Here is a 12,473-nt window from a genome sequence, read left to right on the forward strand (position 1 = left end):
GTGCTGCAGGTTGTGTCAAAGTGGAGCAGAACAATCCATGTTTCCTACTTTTAAACGACTGAGCGACTTTCCTGGTCCTGCTGAAGGATTTTTACTTAAGAGCCTCTGACACCTCCTCAACTCCCCCTCAGACATGAAACCTGAGGAAACAGGGACCCCTACTGGCCTGGTTTGGAACATACGTATTGATAAATGAATAAGAAACCATTATTCCATTATCTGGGTCTTACATCAATTGAAACATCACAGGTTTTTATCATGTTGATATTTATTTTTTATCAAATGTAGAAAAAATACAGACACTCTGAAAACAACACAATGGTGCAAACAAAAGTGGGGAAACATCAAATTAAACAAAATAAGTAGAAAAACATCAGCCACAATACATAAATATCCCTCTCCTCTCAGTATTTAAAACTGCTGTAAGTGAACAAGGCACAGTTAAACATTGAGTCATTTAAAATAAGAATGACTAGTTTTAACAATTTAAAATTAGTTGCCACAAACTTCCAAGAACAATATGAAATTGACACTTATCAAGTATCAAGTAAGACCTCGGCTGACTCCACTCGCTCTTCTTGTATTGCATTTGTTCTTTGTATTCATACAAAGAACCATGAATACTGAAAAATAAATACACAATCACAAATGTCAAAAAGGAACAGAAACTATCTAGATATCAGTAAATAAAAAACACGTGCAATGCCTTACAACACCAGAACAACACACTTAAAGTGAAGAGAACCTAGTCACTACACTACTGCTCTTCACAATAGAAACACACAAAGTCCCACACGTCTAGTCGACCTTATCATGTGACTCATTGTAGTGGTTGAATCCGTCTGGAGGATCTTTGAAGTTCAGTGCACGTCTGAAAGATATATATTTCATTACTCAGCTTCTATTGCACAAACAAATCATCCACACTGGTGAAGGTTTAAATAAAGTTTGACCAGTATATGAAGAGTGACTCACGTGTCAGTGTCTGCAGTTTGAGGAACCTCAGTCTTCTCCTGGTCTCTGAGTGACAGTCTGAAGGATTTAAGAACAATTAAAGCTGAATATTAACGCTCATAGACTCTTACATAGAGGATATAGACGAATATAAAGATGGACGACATGACGGCAATCCAAGAGTGAAGCCAAAGCGTCTCAATAGTCTCCGGTTAAAACAGATACTGGTTGAAAGACGTACCTGCTCCGTAGTTTTCGTATTAACAGGACAGCTAAGACTGAAGCAGTGCAAAGGAAGGTCACTACCACAATCCACGTCACAACTGTGAGACAAAATGGAGGAATTATTCAAATCTTACACTCAGCGACCGGTCAACAGGTCAAATGAGAGACTTGTGAACGTTAACTTACTGAAGCTTCTGCTAGCAGATCCAGATCCTTCATCCAAACCTGGGACAAAGAAAAACATCAGAATCATTCAGAAGTTATCAGTCTATGAAGGCAGTGACGGTACAAAACACTTTCTGTACGCACCTCTGTTTCCAGGTCACAGTTCGATATGTTTTCCGTACGGTAGAAACAAGGAGCAGAAAACTTTTAACTGAGCTTTTATTTCTTTTTTTCCCACCCTGGTTAACTTTGGCTGTGTCTTTCTTACCCAAGTAATTTTTACAAAAGGAAAATAACAAAATAAACACTCATAACTAAATTAATGAAAATAGTAAAATAAATATCGATTAAAGTGCAGCATGTAGAAAATTAACTGTACAAACTGCACTGATATTGTATTGTATGCTTATCATAATTAAATATTTGTATTTTATTAAAAGAAAATGTACTCGTTCACATTGTTTGCAGAGGGCTTGATGCTGTGTTTGCTCTGAACCCGTTTCTGTGAAACTGAAGTGTTTCCACACAGCAGATGAGTGAGATGATGAGTGAGCGTCACGTTCACCTACAGTCATTGAATGTGTGGATTTAGAAGTGTTTCTCACCACTAGTAGGCGTCAGTTTCACATCAGGAATCTCCACAAACGCCTCTTTATGACGGGAGAGCACCTGCACGGCACATCCAACCCGTGTGCCAGCGTGATGGAAACCTGCCAACACGGCTGTGGCAGTGACAGTGAATGTACCGTTTGTGTTGATCACCACAGTTAGGTGGAAGTCTTGCTGTGTGAGGTTGAGAGTTACGGTTGGAGCAGGTCGTCCTGTGGCGGAGCAGGAAACCAGGAACTCATCAGTTGAATTTGATTCTCTCACGTGTAGAACGGGTTCATGCAGCTCTGGGGAGAAAAGAAATTAGTCACACTGTAAAATGACTTTAGTTTTCTTGACTTGAGTCACAGTCTTATTACCAATTCATACTAGAAAGTACAAAACCAAGGTTAAGTTCAACAGGTTTATTCAGTCAGGTTCTCACCATAGACCTTGAGGCAGGTTCTGCCAGTGAGCGCTCCATCAGGGTTGGTGATGAAGAGGCAGAGGTAGCAGCCTTCATCCTCCTCCGTCACATTCTTGATCACTATGGAGCTGTTGTGCAGTCCACCATCTTTCACCTCCACTTTGCCTCTGAAGTACGGGATCACCCTGGAGCCATTGATATTGTTAGAGATGGCGAGATTGATCACCCCACCCAGCGTCTGTTTCTGCCATGTGACCTGCACCACATGTTTAGACAGTAGGATCTGACAGCTGAGGAGAACATCTTCTCCCACTGCCTCCTCCACAGTCTCCACAGACTGGATTACAGATGTTAGACCTACAGGAGAAGACAGTTGCACATCCCGATGTTTGGTTTCAACAGAGCACACGTGTGGTAGAAATGCCTAACATGTACTCGAGTAGTTTTCTCAATAAATTGTACTTCTGAGAGTAGTTATTTTAGTAGTAAAGATTTACTCTATTTAGAAGAATAAGTTGTTTTTGAATGTCTGCATCTTCCTGTCTTGTGTTAATCAGGTGAGCATTTTGAGGCTAGATTTCAGAGGTAAAGGTATTTTGCCCTAGTTTTTAATATCTCACTTTATTAATTCAATCAATGTGCACTTTACAATGTTATTACCTCTTTAAATCCTGTTTGAACACAATTCATTCTAATGAAGTGTCACCACTTGAGTTGTTTTTTATACATCTTTATGTTATGGGGTCAATCCTTAATAAAAAGCTTTAGCTAAAACAGGATAGTTTTAGCAGTGTTATTTTCCAAGTGATGCTTGTGGTAATGTAGATATAAAATCACAGCTCTAATTTACCTGACAGGACGGCGATGCCTAGAGGATGTGGCGAGTCGGCTAAGCTTATATAGGAACACCGTATAGCTCTCTCAATCTCCCTCTCTCTCCACTGCCAGTCCTGTGTGGAAGTGTAGTGTAGGCGCAGCAGGTGTGGACGCCAGGTGCTGGCCAGCTGTGTGTGTGTGTGTGTGTGTGTGTGTGTGTGTGTGTGTGTGTGTGTGTGTGTGTGTGTGTGTGTGTGTGTGTGTGTGTGTGTGAGACGGTATCAGCATAATCACCTCCAGTCAGCGTGGACCAACACAATAATGGGAACAGGAAGGCTGGGTCTCTGCTTTATTTGAATGAATTGAAGGGCAGCCTTCTGGCCGGATATTTACGATCACTGTTTTTCCCCACCTTTAGATTTCATTTAGATTATTTGGCCTTGTTTAGATTTAGTTTCTTTCTGATTAATTGGTTTGATTTCTGTTTTCTTTGTTTTATTTTATTAAAAATTGGGTCTGGATCTTTTAACTTCTCTCTTTTTAATCTGGTATTTATATCAAGTACAGGCCAGTCCTCCACACTTTGCACATGATCCTGTGCTGTTTGATCAGTCTTTTTAAATCATTTGTACAATTTGAATAAATTGTCTATTTCTGGAATATCAGTCTTTACCTTGGATATATTTGGTGAACCCGAATTGGCATTCAACTGTCACCCTAAACTTTTGACCAATACATTTATCTTTATTCTTATACAAGTGCTTAGTTTTATGAATACTTTTACTTCAAATTGAGTCATTATAATCATAAAGTAACAATCCTTTTCTTTACAGTACTGTTCGTGTTTAATCTCCCTCCACGTGTGTGTAGGAACAAAGGCTGTTTGTCTGAACGAGGAAGTCTGAGCTTGATATTTATCTGAACTCGAATCTGAACCGTTTAATTTACAGTCTATGGTTGAAACACTCATTGGTGCCAGAATATCTTCACAATAACCAGAATAAACAATAAAATAAAAGACACACAACGCGTGCACACAAGTCTTTTCAGATTAAGATAAATAAATAACATTAAAGTAATAATCAGTTTTCTCACCTTTCTGGAAGAGTCCAAACACAAAGAGAGTGAGTGAAGGTGGAATCATCTCCGTTTCACACGAGGTCCGGGTTCTCATTTCATCATGGCTGATCACAAACTGCCACAACTGTAACAGATGGAATCATGTGTTACTGGCAGAGGTGTGGACTCGAGTCACATGACTTGGACTCGAGTCAGACTCGAGTGATGAATTTGATGACTTTAGACTCGACTTGACAAAATGTAAAGAGACTTGCAACTCGACTTGGACATCAATGACTCGTGACTTCACTTGGACTTGAGCCTTTTGACTTGATAAGACTTGCTCCTTTCCCCAAAACCCAAAGATTAAAAAGTATGTTATTAAGGAACGCTCTGTATCATCATTGTGTATGTGTGCGTCAGGGGTGTAAAGTAACGAAAGGCAAGGCAATTCTCACTGCAGTGGTAGATGCTGCATAGAGTGGATGACGTTCCCTAACGTGCACATTCAACATATGAAAACTGATCGTAAAGTTCACTGTTCGCAAAAAATATGCGCAACAGGCACAACACTGCACAGGGATCCACTGCGGAGGGGCTGCAGAGCCGCGGGCTGCAGACCCCTGGCTACGGCGGAAGAGCGATTTGTTTACTGCTCCGCCGTTAAAGAGATGCGGACGTCAAAACATTAGTTCGGGTATAATATTAGCTCCGCCTCCCATTCTCTCCCCTCGGTCCCGCGCCTGTTATCTCTCGGCGCCGCACCGGTGGGGCGCACCACACAGTTTGAGAATCACTGCGCTACACAGGGGCGGCCCTAGCATTTTTGGCGCTCTATGCAAGAGGCCCCCCCCCCCCAAAAAAAAAGTTGAAAAACGGAATTGCAACTTTCAGACGGTATTTTGCCCTGTAAGACTGCATTTTATTTCAAATAAACACAACAACGATCACAACGACATGGTGCAAGCATTCGTTTTAGACAGCGTCTCTCCTCAGGAGAAGGAAAACATTACGTAACGTTTCAGCTTGACCTCAGATAATGTGAACGTGTTCACCGTTCAAATTCATTATTTGTCATTAAGTTGCGTTTAGTTCAACGTTCTCATAAAAATGAACGTATTCAATGAACGCGTTCTTTTGAACTCGTTCATGCACAACACTGCCTGAAACTCAATAGCCTACTGGCCTACCTGCCTCGGCCGCCTGCGGGTGACTCTTCAGCTGTGCTGGATTGCTGTTTGCAAAGTGAACCCGGATGTGTTCTACTCACCTTGAAAATCAGCTGCTGCTCAAACTCAACAAGAAGTTTGTAGACTAGTGCTCTAAAGGTGGACCAAAGTTAACCAAAAGTTTAAATATACAGTAGGACAGCGGCATTTTAACTTTTCATTTTAGCTGTCATGTGGTTCATGTCTTGACATGTCCTCCCAAAAGTTCTTAAATGTTGTGTTGACATGTTCAATGTTTAATGTTTGACATGTTTAATGTCATTGCACTTAAATTTGTAAAGACCTCCTTTAATTAAAAATAACTGTTTTTGGATTGGATTTATGAGCCGTTGTCCTTTTTGCACTGCATAGGAGCGGCCCCCGCAAGTGCAATTTCAATTGCACTTGTTTTAATAAATAAATACAGATTTTAAAAGCATACATGATCTGTGTAAATATATTATTACTCTGTGATCAAAAGGACTTGAAAGGACTCGGAACTCAAACTGCAGGACTTGGACTTGACTTGAGACTTGTCAGTCTTGACTTGGGACTTGACTCGGGACTTGAGGGCAAAGACTTGAGACTTATGGGACTTGCAAAAAAATGACTTGGTCCCACCTCTGCTTCTCACCGCGGCAAGGAATAAACCATTAATTTGTAGGGTTGAGATTCAGCCAGTTTCATTAAGTATTTATACATTAAATTAATAATATTATATATTTTTCTTACCTGTCTGGAAGAGTTCTAACGCAAAGAGGACGAGTGTAAGTGCAGGAATCATCTCTGTCCCACAGTGTCCATGAAAGAACTAAATCAAATATTTCGCGGTCAGAGGAATCAAACGTGTTCGTCCTCCCACCTTCTCCTTCTGGGGCCTCATTTATAACCGTTGCGTACGAAAATGTGCGTATTTCTACGCAAACTTAGACCCTCCCGTACGAGCGTTTTGGGGAGACGGGAAAACGGCGACACAGACGTGAGGTGGTGAACTGCAGCAGATTATTGATCCAATTCATCATTTACATTAAAACCAACAGTTTTTCTCGCGCGACGTATCTGCTCCACATGAGCCTTTTAATTAAAAAAAATATAAAACAACTTTAAGCAAATAAGGTTCAGATTCGATTTAACGGCCGAGTTACGGAGCCGAGTCATTAATAGGTTTTAATAATATCTTCTAACACTGTGCGTGTATCATCAGATCGCTGCAGTGAACGGGACTGAGCCAGAGGGCGCACAGAGCGCACAGAGCGCACTGGAGATCACTTATAAGAAATGAGGAAACTTTCCAAATAATATCCCAGAAGAGGTGAGGATCCACTGATGTGAGGGAATCGGTCCGATGCTCTAAATAAATAAATACTGCCGTGACACCGGTGCGGGGAACTGCTCGATGTGTGCATGTGACTGGGAGGACGAGGAGGAAGCGAGGCTTCAGCGATCTCTGATCTCACACAGTGTGTGATCCACAGCAGCAGCAGCAGAGTATCAGTGTATTTTCTTTATTAGTGACATCGCTGCTGTCCCATAAAGTCGCTCTTCACCTCCACCTCACTAACAAACACCCCGCTGTCAGTGTCAGAAAGTTTCACTTCCTCTTCACATCGCTTGATGCCGTGACTCCGTCAGGACTCACGGTGGAAACCCATTGGTCAGCAGCATCATTTAATATTCACGCTGTGCTTTGCGTTGACCATTTATGGTTGAAAGTGGGCGTGTGGAGGGCGGATTTGGAGGCAGATCCACGTACGAACGTTTCCCAGTGGACTGTGATTTTTAAAGCGAACATTGCGTTCAGTTGTACGTGCGCACGGTTTTATAAATCGGAATTATCTTTATCTTTTGTACGCCATTTCCGGATTTTGTACGTACGTACACTTTTAGTATGAATCCTACGCACTCTTTTATAAATGAGGCCCCTGGTCTTTAAATGGTGGTTAGAAAACGCCCGTTTAGAATGTAAGTTTGATTTAGTTGTAGTGATATTTCTGCTGGTCAGTTGCATCATGTAATGCATAACACACACACAACCATACAGTAAATGTGCTTTCTAGATATGTGAGTATAAATAACGCTGATATGTTCAATATCACAAGAAAAATAGAGTTAATCAAAATAAATATGCAGAACAAAAATATGGTTTATTATTATTAAAGACACACAGCGAGCGCACATGAGTCTTTTCAGATTAAGACAAATAAATTACATTCAGCTGAATTAAAGTAATAATCAGTGTTCTCACCTTTCTGAGTGAAGCGGGTTTCCCCTGCCTGCTGTTTAACACCAGATGTTGTTTCACTACCTATTGGCTGTCAGTAAAAGTGGGAGGGTCTGCTTCGCGAGGAAAATCTGAAACAACCAATCAAAGAGCAGCCTCAGATCACTTGGTTGGTGTCATACACTGTTTATTTTGTCTATATCATATATTTTCTGTTTATATTACCTCTATTTACATGATCTGTATTATACACCATCTGTTCATAAGGGTTAGGGTTCTTGTCAGATCTAATATATAAAATAATCATAATTAGGCAGAAAATAAAAAATAAATCAACATGAAACATTAATTTACCCAACAGGTGCCAGAAGAAAAAACAGGTTGTCGCAATTTAATTTAGGTTAAATAAATTCAGTTCAGTTCGGTGAAACATTTGTTAATTTAAAGAAAGATTCATTTATTAGAAGAAACAAAAAGATATTATGAAATAAAGTTATATGTTGTTTCCAGCACAACAGCCATATATATATTTAAACAACCTCCCCTCATAGATTGTAGTCATCAGAAAAACGTTGACACTCCTGGATCAAGTTTAAATTCACAGATAAGAGGCTGAAAACTCAAAACTTTGACAAAGTAAACTTTCGTGTTGTGAAATGCAACTCACCCGCTGACAGAGGACTGGTGAGAGACTGGAGCAGCTGCCTGTGCTGCAGGTTGTGTCAAAGTGGAGCAGAACAATCCATGTTTCCTACTTTTAAACGACCGAGCGACTTTCGTGGTCCTGCTGAAGGATTTTACTGAAGAGTCTCTGTCACCTCCTCAACTCCTCCTCAGACATGAAGCCTGAGGAGACAGTGACCCCTACTGGCCTGGTTTGGAACATACGTATTGATAAATGAAGAAGAAACCATTACTCCATTATCTGGGTCTTACATCAATTGAAACATCAGAAGTTCTTATCATGTTGATATTTCTTTTTTATCAAATGTAGAAAAAATACAGACACTCTTTCAGAAAACATTACAATAGTGCAAACAAAAGTGGGGAAACATCAAATTAAACAAAATTAGTAGAAAAACATCAGCCACAATATATTAATATCCCTCTCCTCTCATTATTTAAACTGCTGTAACTAAATAAGGCACTGTTCAACATTATGTCACTTTAAAATAATAATAATAAAAAATATCTAGTTTTAACAATTTAAAATTAGTTGCCACAAACTTCCAAGAACAATGTGAAATTGACACGTATCAAGTAAGACCTCGGCTGACTCCACTCTCTCTTCTTGTATCGCACTCTACCCATTTGAAGAACCAAGAATATTAAAAAATAAATACACAATGACAAATGTCAATGTCATCTAGATATCAGTTCATAAAAAACGCTTGTAAACCCTTACAACACCAGAACAGCACACTAAAAATGAAGAGAACCTTGTCACTACACTACTGCTCTTCACAACAGAAACACACAAAGTGCCACACGTCTAGTCGACCTTATCATGTGACTCATTGTAGTTGTTGAATCCATCTGAAGGATCTTTGAAGTTGAGTGCACGTCTGAAAGCAGACAAATGTTTTTGCCCCCTGAAGTCTGAAGAAAGTCTGGGGTCCAAACGAACGAGTAGAGGGTCGAAGACGCTTCTAACACTCAACAGAGGGAACATGAAAATATAAAAGGAAATTGAAATATCTCTGGATGAAAAAGCTCCGTCTACAGTAGATAACATTGGACTTTCGGTGGAGACCTGAGGTCCACCTACTGGTCAGACTGAAGACTTCTGACTTTTGAAGGTGACCCAGGTTCTGTCGCTATTTCCTGCCTGGAATCTGAAGGAGGTGACCGTTTTCTGACCGAACTCTCCTCTAGTGTGGACAAAGCTACTTGGATCCTAAAAATAAAAACAAAATATTTCATTACTCTATTGCACAAACAAATCATCCACACTGGTGAAGGTCAGGCAGGTTTAAATAAAGTTTATGAGACCAGTATATGAAGAGTGACTCACGTATCAGCGTCTGCAGTTTGAGGAACCTCAGTCTTCTCCTGGTCTCTGTATGACAGTCTGAAGGATCTAAAAACAGTTAAAGCTGAATATTAATGCTCATAGACTCTAACATAGAGGATATAGACGTATATAAAGATGGACGACATGACAGCAATCCAAAAGTGAAGGTAAAGCATCTCCATCGTCTTAAGTTATAACAGATTCTGGTTGAAAGACGTACCTGCTCTGTAGTTTTCGTATTGACAGGACAGCTAAGACTGAAGCAGTGCAAAGAAAGGTCACTACCACAATCCATGTCCCGACTGTGAGACAAAATGGAGGAATTGTTCATATCTTACACTCAATGACTGGTCAACAGGTCAAATGAGAGACTTGTGAACGTTAACTTACTGAAGCTTCTGCTAGCAGATCCAGATCCCTCATCCAAACCTGGGACAAAGAAAAACATCAGAATCATTCAGTAGTTATCATCAGTCTATGAATGTGTGGCTTTAGAAGTGTTTCTCACCACTAGTAGGCGTCAGTTTCACATCAGGTATCTGTACAAATGCTTCTTTGCGACGGGAGAGCACCTGCACGGCACATCCAACCCGTGTGCCAGCGTCATGGAAACCTGCCAACACGGCTGTGGCAGTGACAGTCAATGTACCGTTTGTGTTGATCACCACAGTTTGGTTCTGTGAGAGGTGGAAGTCTTGCTGTGTGAGGTTGAGAGTTACGGTTGGAGCAGGTCGTCCTGTGGCGGAGCAGGAAACCAGGAACTCATCAGTGGAATTTGATTCTCTAATGTGTAGAACGGGTTCATGCAGCTCTTGGAGAAAAGAAAAGTGTGACACTGTAAAATGACATTAGTGTTCTTTACTTGATTCAACCCATGTAGTGTAAAGTCACAGTCTTATTACCATTTCATACTAGAACATACAAAGTCAAGGTTGAGTTCAACAGGTTTATTCAGTCAGGTTCTCACCATAGACCTTGAGGCAGGTTCTGCCAGTGAGCGCTCCAGCAGGGTTGGTGAAGAAGAGGCAGAGGTAGCAGCCTTCATCCTCCTCCGTCAATTTCTTGATCACTATGGAGCTGTTGTGCAGTCCACCATCTTTCACCTCCACTTTGCCTCTGAAGGCTGAGATCACCCTGGAGCCAGAGATATCGTTGAAGCCGGCGAGATTGATCCCCCCATCCTGTGTCTGTTTCTGCCATGTGACATGTTCCACATTTTCTGACAGTAGGATCTGACAGCTGAGGAGAGCATCTTCTCCCACTGCCTCCTCCACAGTCTCCACAGACTGGATTACAGATGTTAGACCTACAGGAGAGGACAGTAGCACAACCAGATGTTTGGTTTCAACAGAGCACGTGTGGTAGTAACACGCACCATGTACTCAATTTTTCTCAATAAATTGTACTTCTGAGAGTATTTATCTTGCAGAATACTTTTTACTTCTACTCAGTTGTTACATATTTTAAATTGTAAAGATTTTCTCTATTTAGTAGAATACGTTGATTTTGAATGACTGCATCTCAGCCACTGCTGCAGGGATTGACAGTTTTTATTCCATGTAAATTGTTTTTTGTCTTGTTCTGTATTCGGCACTGAAACAAAACCATGTGCATAGGTGTGCTCTTCACCTGCTTATCTTACCACCTCGTTCTAAAGATGTAGATCATATGGCAAAGAATTATTTTGTTTAATTTAATGTATGATTTGTATTTTTGAATGTCTGCATCTTCCTGTCTTGTGTTAATCAGGTGAACAGTTTGAGGTTAGATTTCAGTTTGTCTTGGAAACTGGGTGCACATGCTCAGACTGCTTCCATGTCTTCAGGATTGGTTCAGTGAAGGTTGTTTCTCGGAGTTTGAAAGCAAACTGTACTTAGCAGCGTGTACTTCGGCTGAGTTTTTAATATCTCACTTTATTAATTCAAAAAATGTGCACATTACAATGTTATCTCTTACTATCTTGTTTGAACACAATTCATTCTAATGAAGTAACTCAATACATGAGTCGTTTTTTTTTATCTTTATCTTTACTCTTATACAAGTACTTAATTTTATGAATACTTTTACTTCAAATTGAGTCATTATAATCATAAAGTAACGATACTTTTACTTGAGTTCTATTCATGTTTTACCTACCCTCCACATGTGTGTATAGAACAAAGACTGTTTGTCTGAGGCAGGAAGTCTGAGCTTGATATTTATCTGAACTCGATGTAATGTGAACTCTGGGTTGAAACCGTTTCATTTACAGGCTTTGGTTGAAACACACATCGGTGCCAGATTATTTTAACCAGAATAAACAATAAAATAAAAGACACACAGCGAGTTTACATAAATCTTTTCAGATTAAGACAAATAAATAACATTCAGCTGAATTAAAGTAATAATCAGTGTCCTCACCTTTCTGGAAGAGTCCAAACACAAAGAGGACACGTGTGAGTGCAGGTTGAATCATCTCTCTTTCACACTATGTCCGGGTTTTACAGGTTAACGTGGCTTGTTGCCAACTGCCACGCCTCAAACAGCTGGGTCCAGGTGTTACTGGTCGGTTGCAGATTGGTCATTTTCACAAAGCGCCTGTGTGTGAAGCTCGGTGAGATGAAGATATAAATCATATGAGTAAAAAAATATATATATACACATCTCACTTCAACTCCGAGCCGCTGAGAGGAGTGAAGGGGGTTTTCCCTGCCTGCTGTTTGACACCTGACGTGGTTTCAATACCTATTGGCTGTCAGTAAAAGTGGGAGTGTCTGCTTCCGAGGAAAATCTTTAACAACCAATCAAAGAGCAGCC

General features: G+C 40.4%; 2 protein-coding genes across 2 annotated transcripts; both read right to left on the reverse strand.

Annotated features, from left to right (window-relative positions):
* Positions 1-327: 327 nt before the first annotated feature.
* Positions 328-4,319, reverse strand: LOC132996990 (OX-2 membrane glycoprotein-like). The gene is made up of 7 exons (XM_061067362.1): positions 4,271-4,319; positions 2,378-2,716; positions 1,950-2,240; positions 1,366-1,404; positions 1,196-1,277; positions 976-1,032; positions 328-871 (listed from the first exon to the last, which is right to left on the reverse strand). The coding sequence occupies exons 1-7, from the start codon at positions 4,317-4,319 to the stop codon at positions 799-801; spliced, it is 930 nt and encodes a 309-aa protein (XP_060923345.1). The 3' UTR covers positions 328-798.
* Positions 4,320-9,155: 4,836 nt separating this feature from the next.
* Positions 9,156-12,374, reverse strand: LOC132996991 (OX-2 membrane glycoprotein-like). Its single transcript, XM_061067363.1, has 8 exons — positions 12,078-12,374; positions 10,645-10,983; positions 10,327-10,488; positions 10,068-10,106; positions 9,898-9,979; positions 9,678-9,743; positions 9,432-9,560; positions 9,156-9,312 (listed from the first exon to the last, which is right to left on the reverse strand). Exons 1-8 carry the CDS (start codon positions 12,130-12,132, stop codon positions 9,156-9,158), a joined length of 1,029 nt encoding a protein of 342 aa, XP_060923346.1. The 5' UTR covers positions 12,133-12,374.
* Positions 12,375-12,473: the final 99 nt, after the last annotated feature.

This window comes from Limanda limanda, chromosome 23 (assembly GCF_963576545.1).
Source record: "Limanda limanda chromosome 23, fLimLim1.1, whole genome shotgun sequence".
Taxonomy (NCBI): domain Eukaryota; kingdom Metazoa; phylum Chordata; class Actinopteri; order Pleuronectiformes; family Pleuronectidae; genus Limanda; species Limanda limanda.

Coding starts and splice junctions, on each gene's coding strand:
- LOC132996991 (XM_061067363.1), bottom strand. CDS start 12,132: ATGATTCAACCTGCACTCACACGTGTCCTCTTTGTGTTTGGACTCTTC. Junction 10,984..12,077: donor GTTTGGACTCTTCCAGAAAG/GTGAGGACACTG, acceptor CCTCTCCTGTAG/GTCTAACATCTGTAATCCAG. Junction 9,744..9,897: donor ATACGAAAACTACAGAGCAG/GTACGTCTTTCA, acceptor AACTGTTTTTAG/ATCCTTCAGACTGTCATACA.
- LOC132996990 (XM_061067362.1), bottom strand. CDS start 4,319: ATGATTCCACCTTCACTCACTCTCTTTGTGTTTGGACTCTTCCAGAAA. Junction 1,278..1,365: donor ATCTGCTAGCAGAAGCTTCA/GTAAGTTAACGT, acceptor TTTGTCTCACAG/TTGTGACGTGGATTGTGGTA. Junction 872..975: donor CAAACTGCAGACACTGACAC/GTGAGTCACTCT, acceptor TATATCTTTCAG/ACGTGCACTGAACTTCAAAG.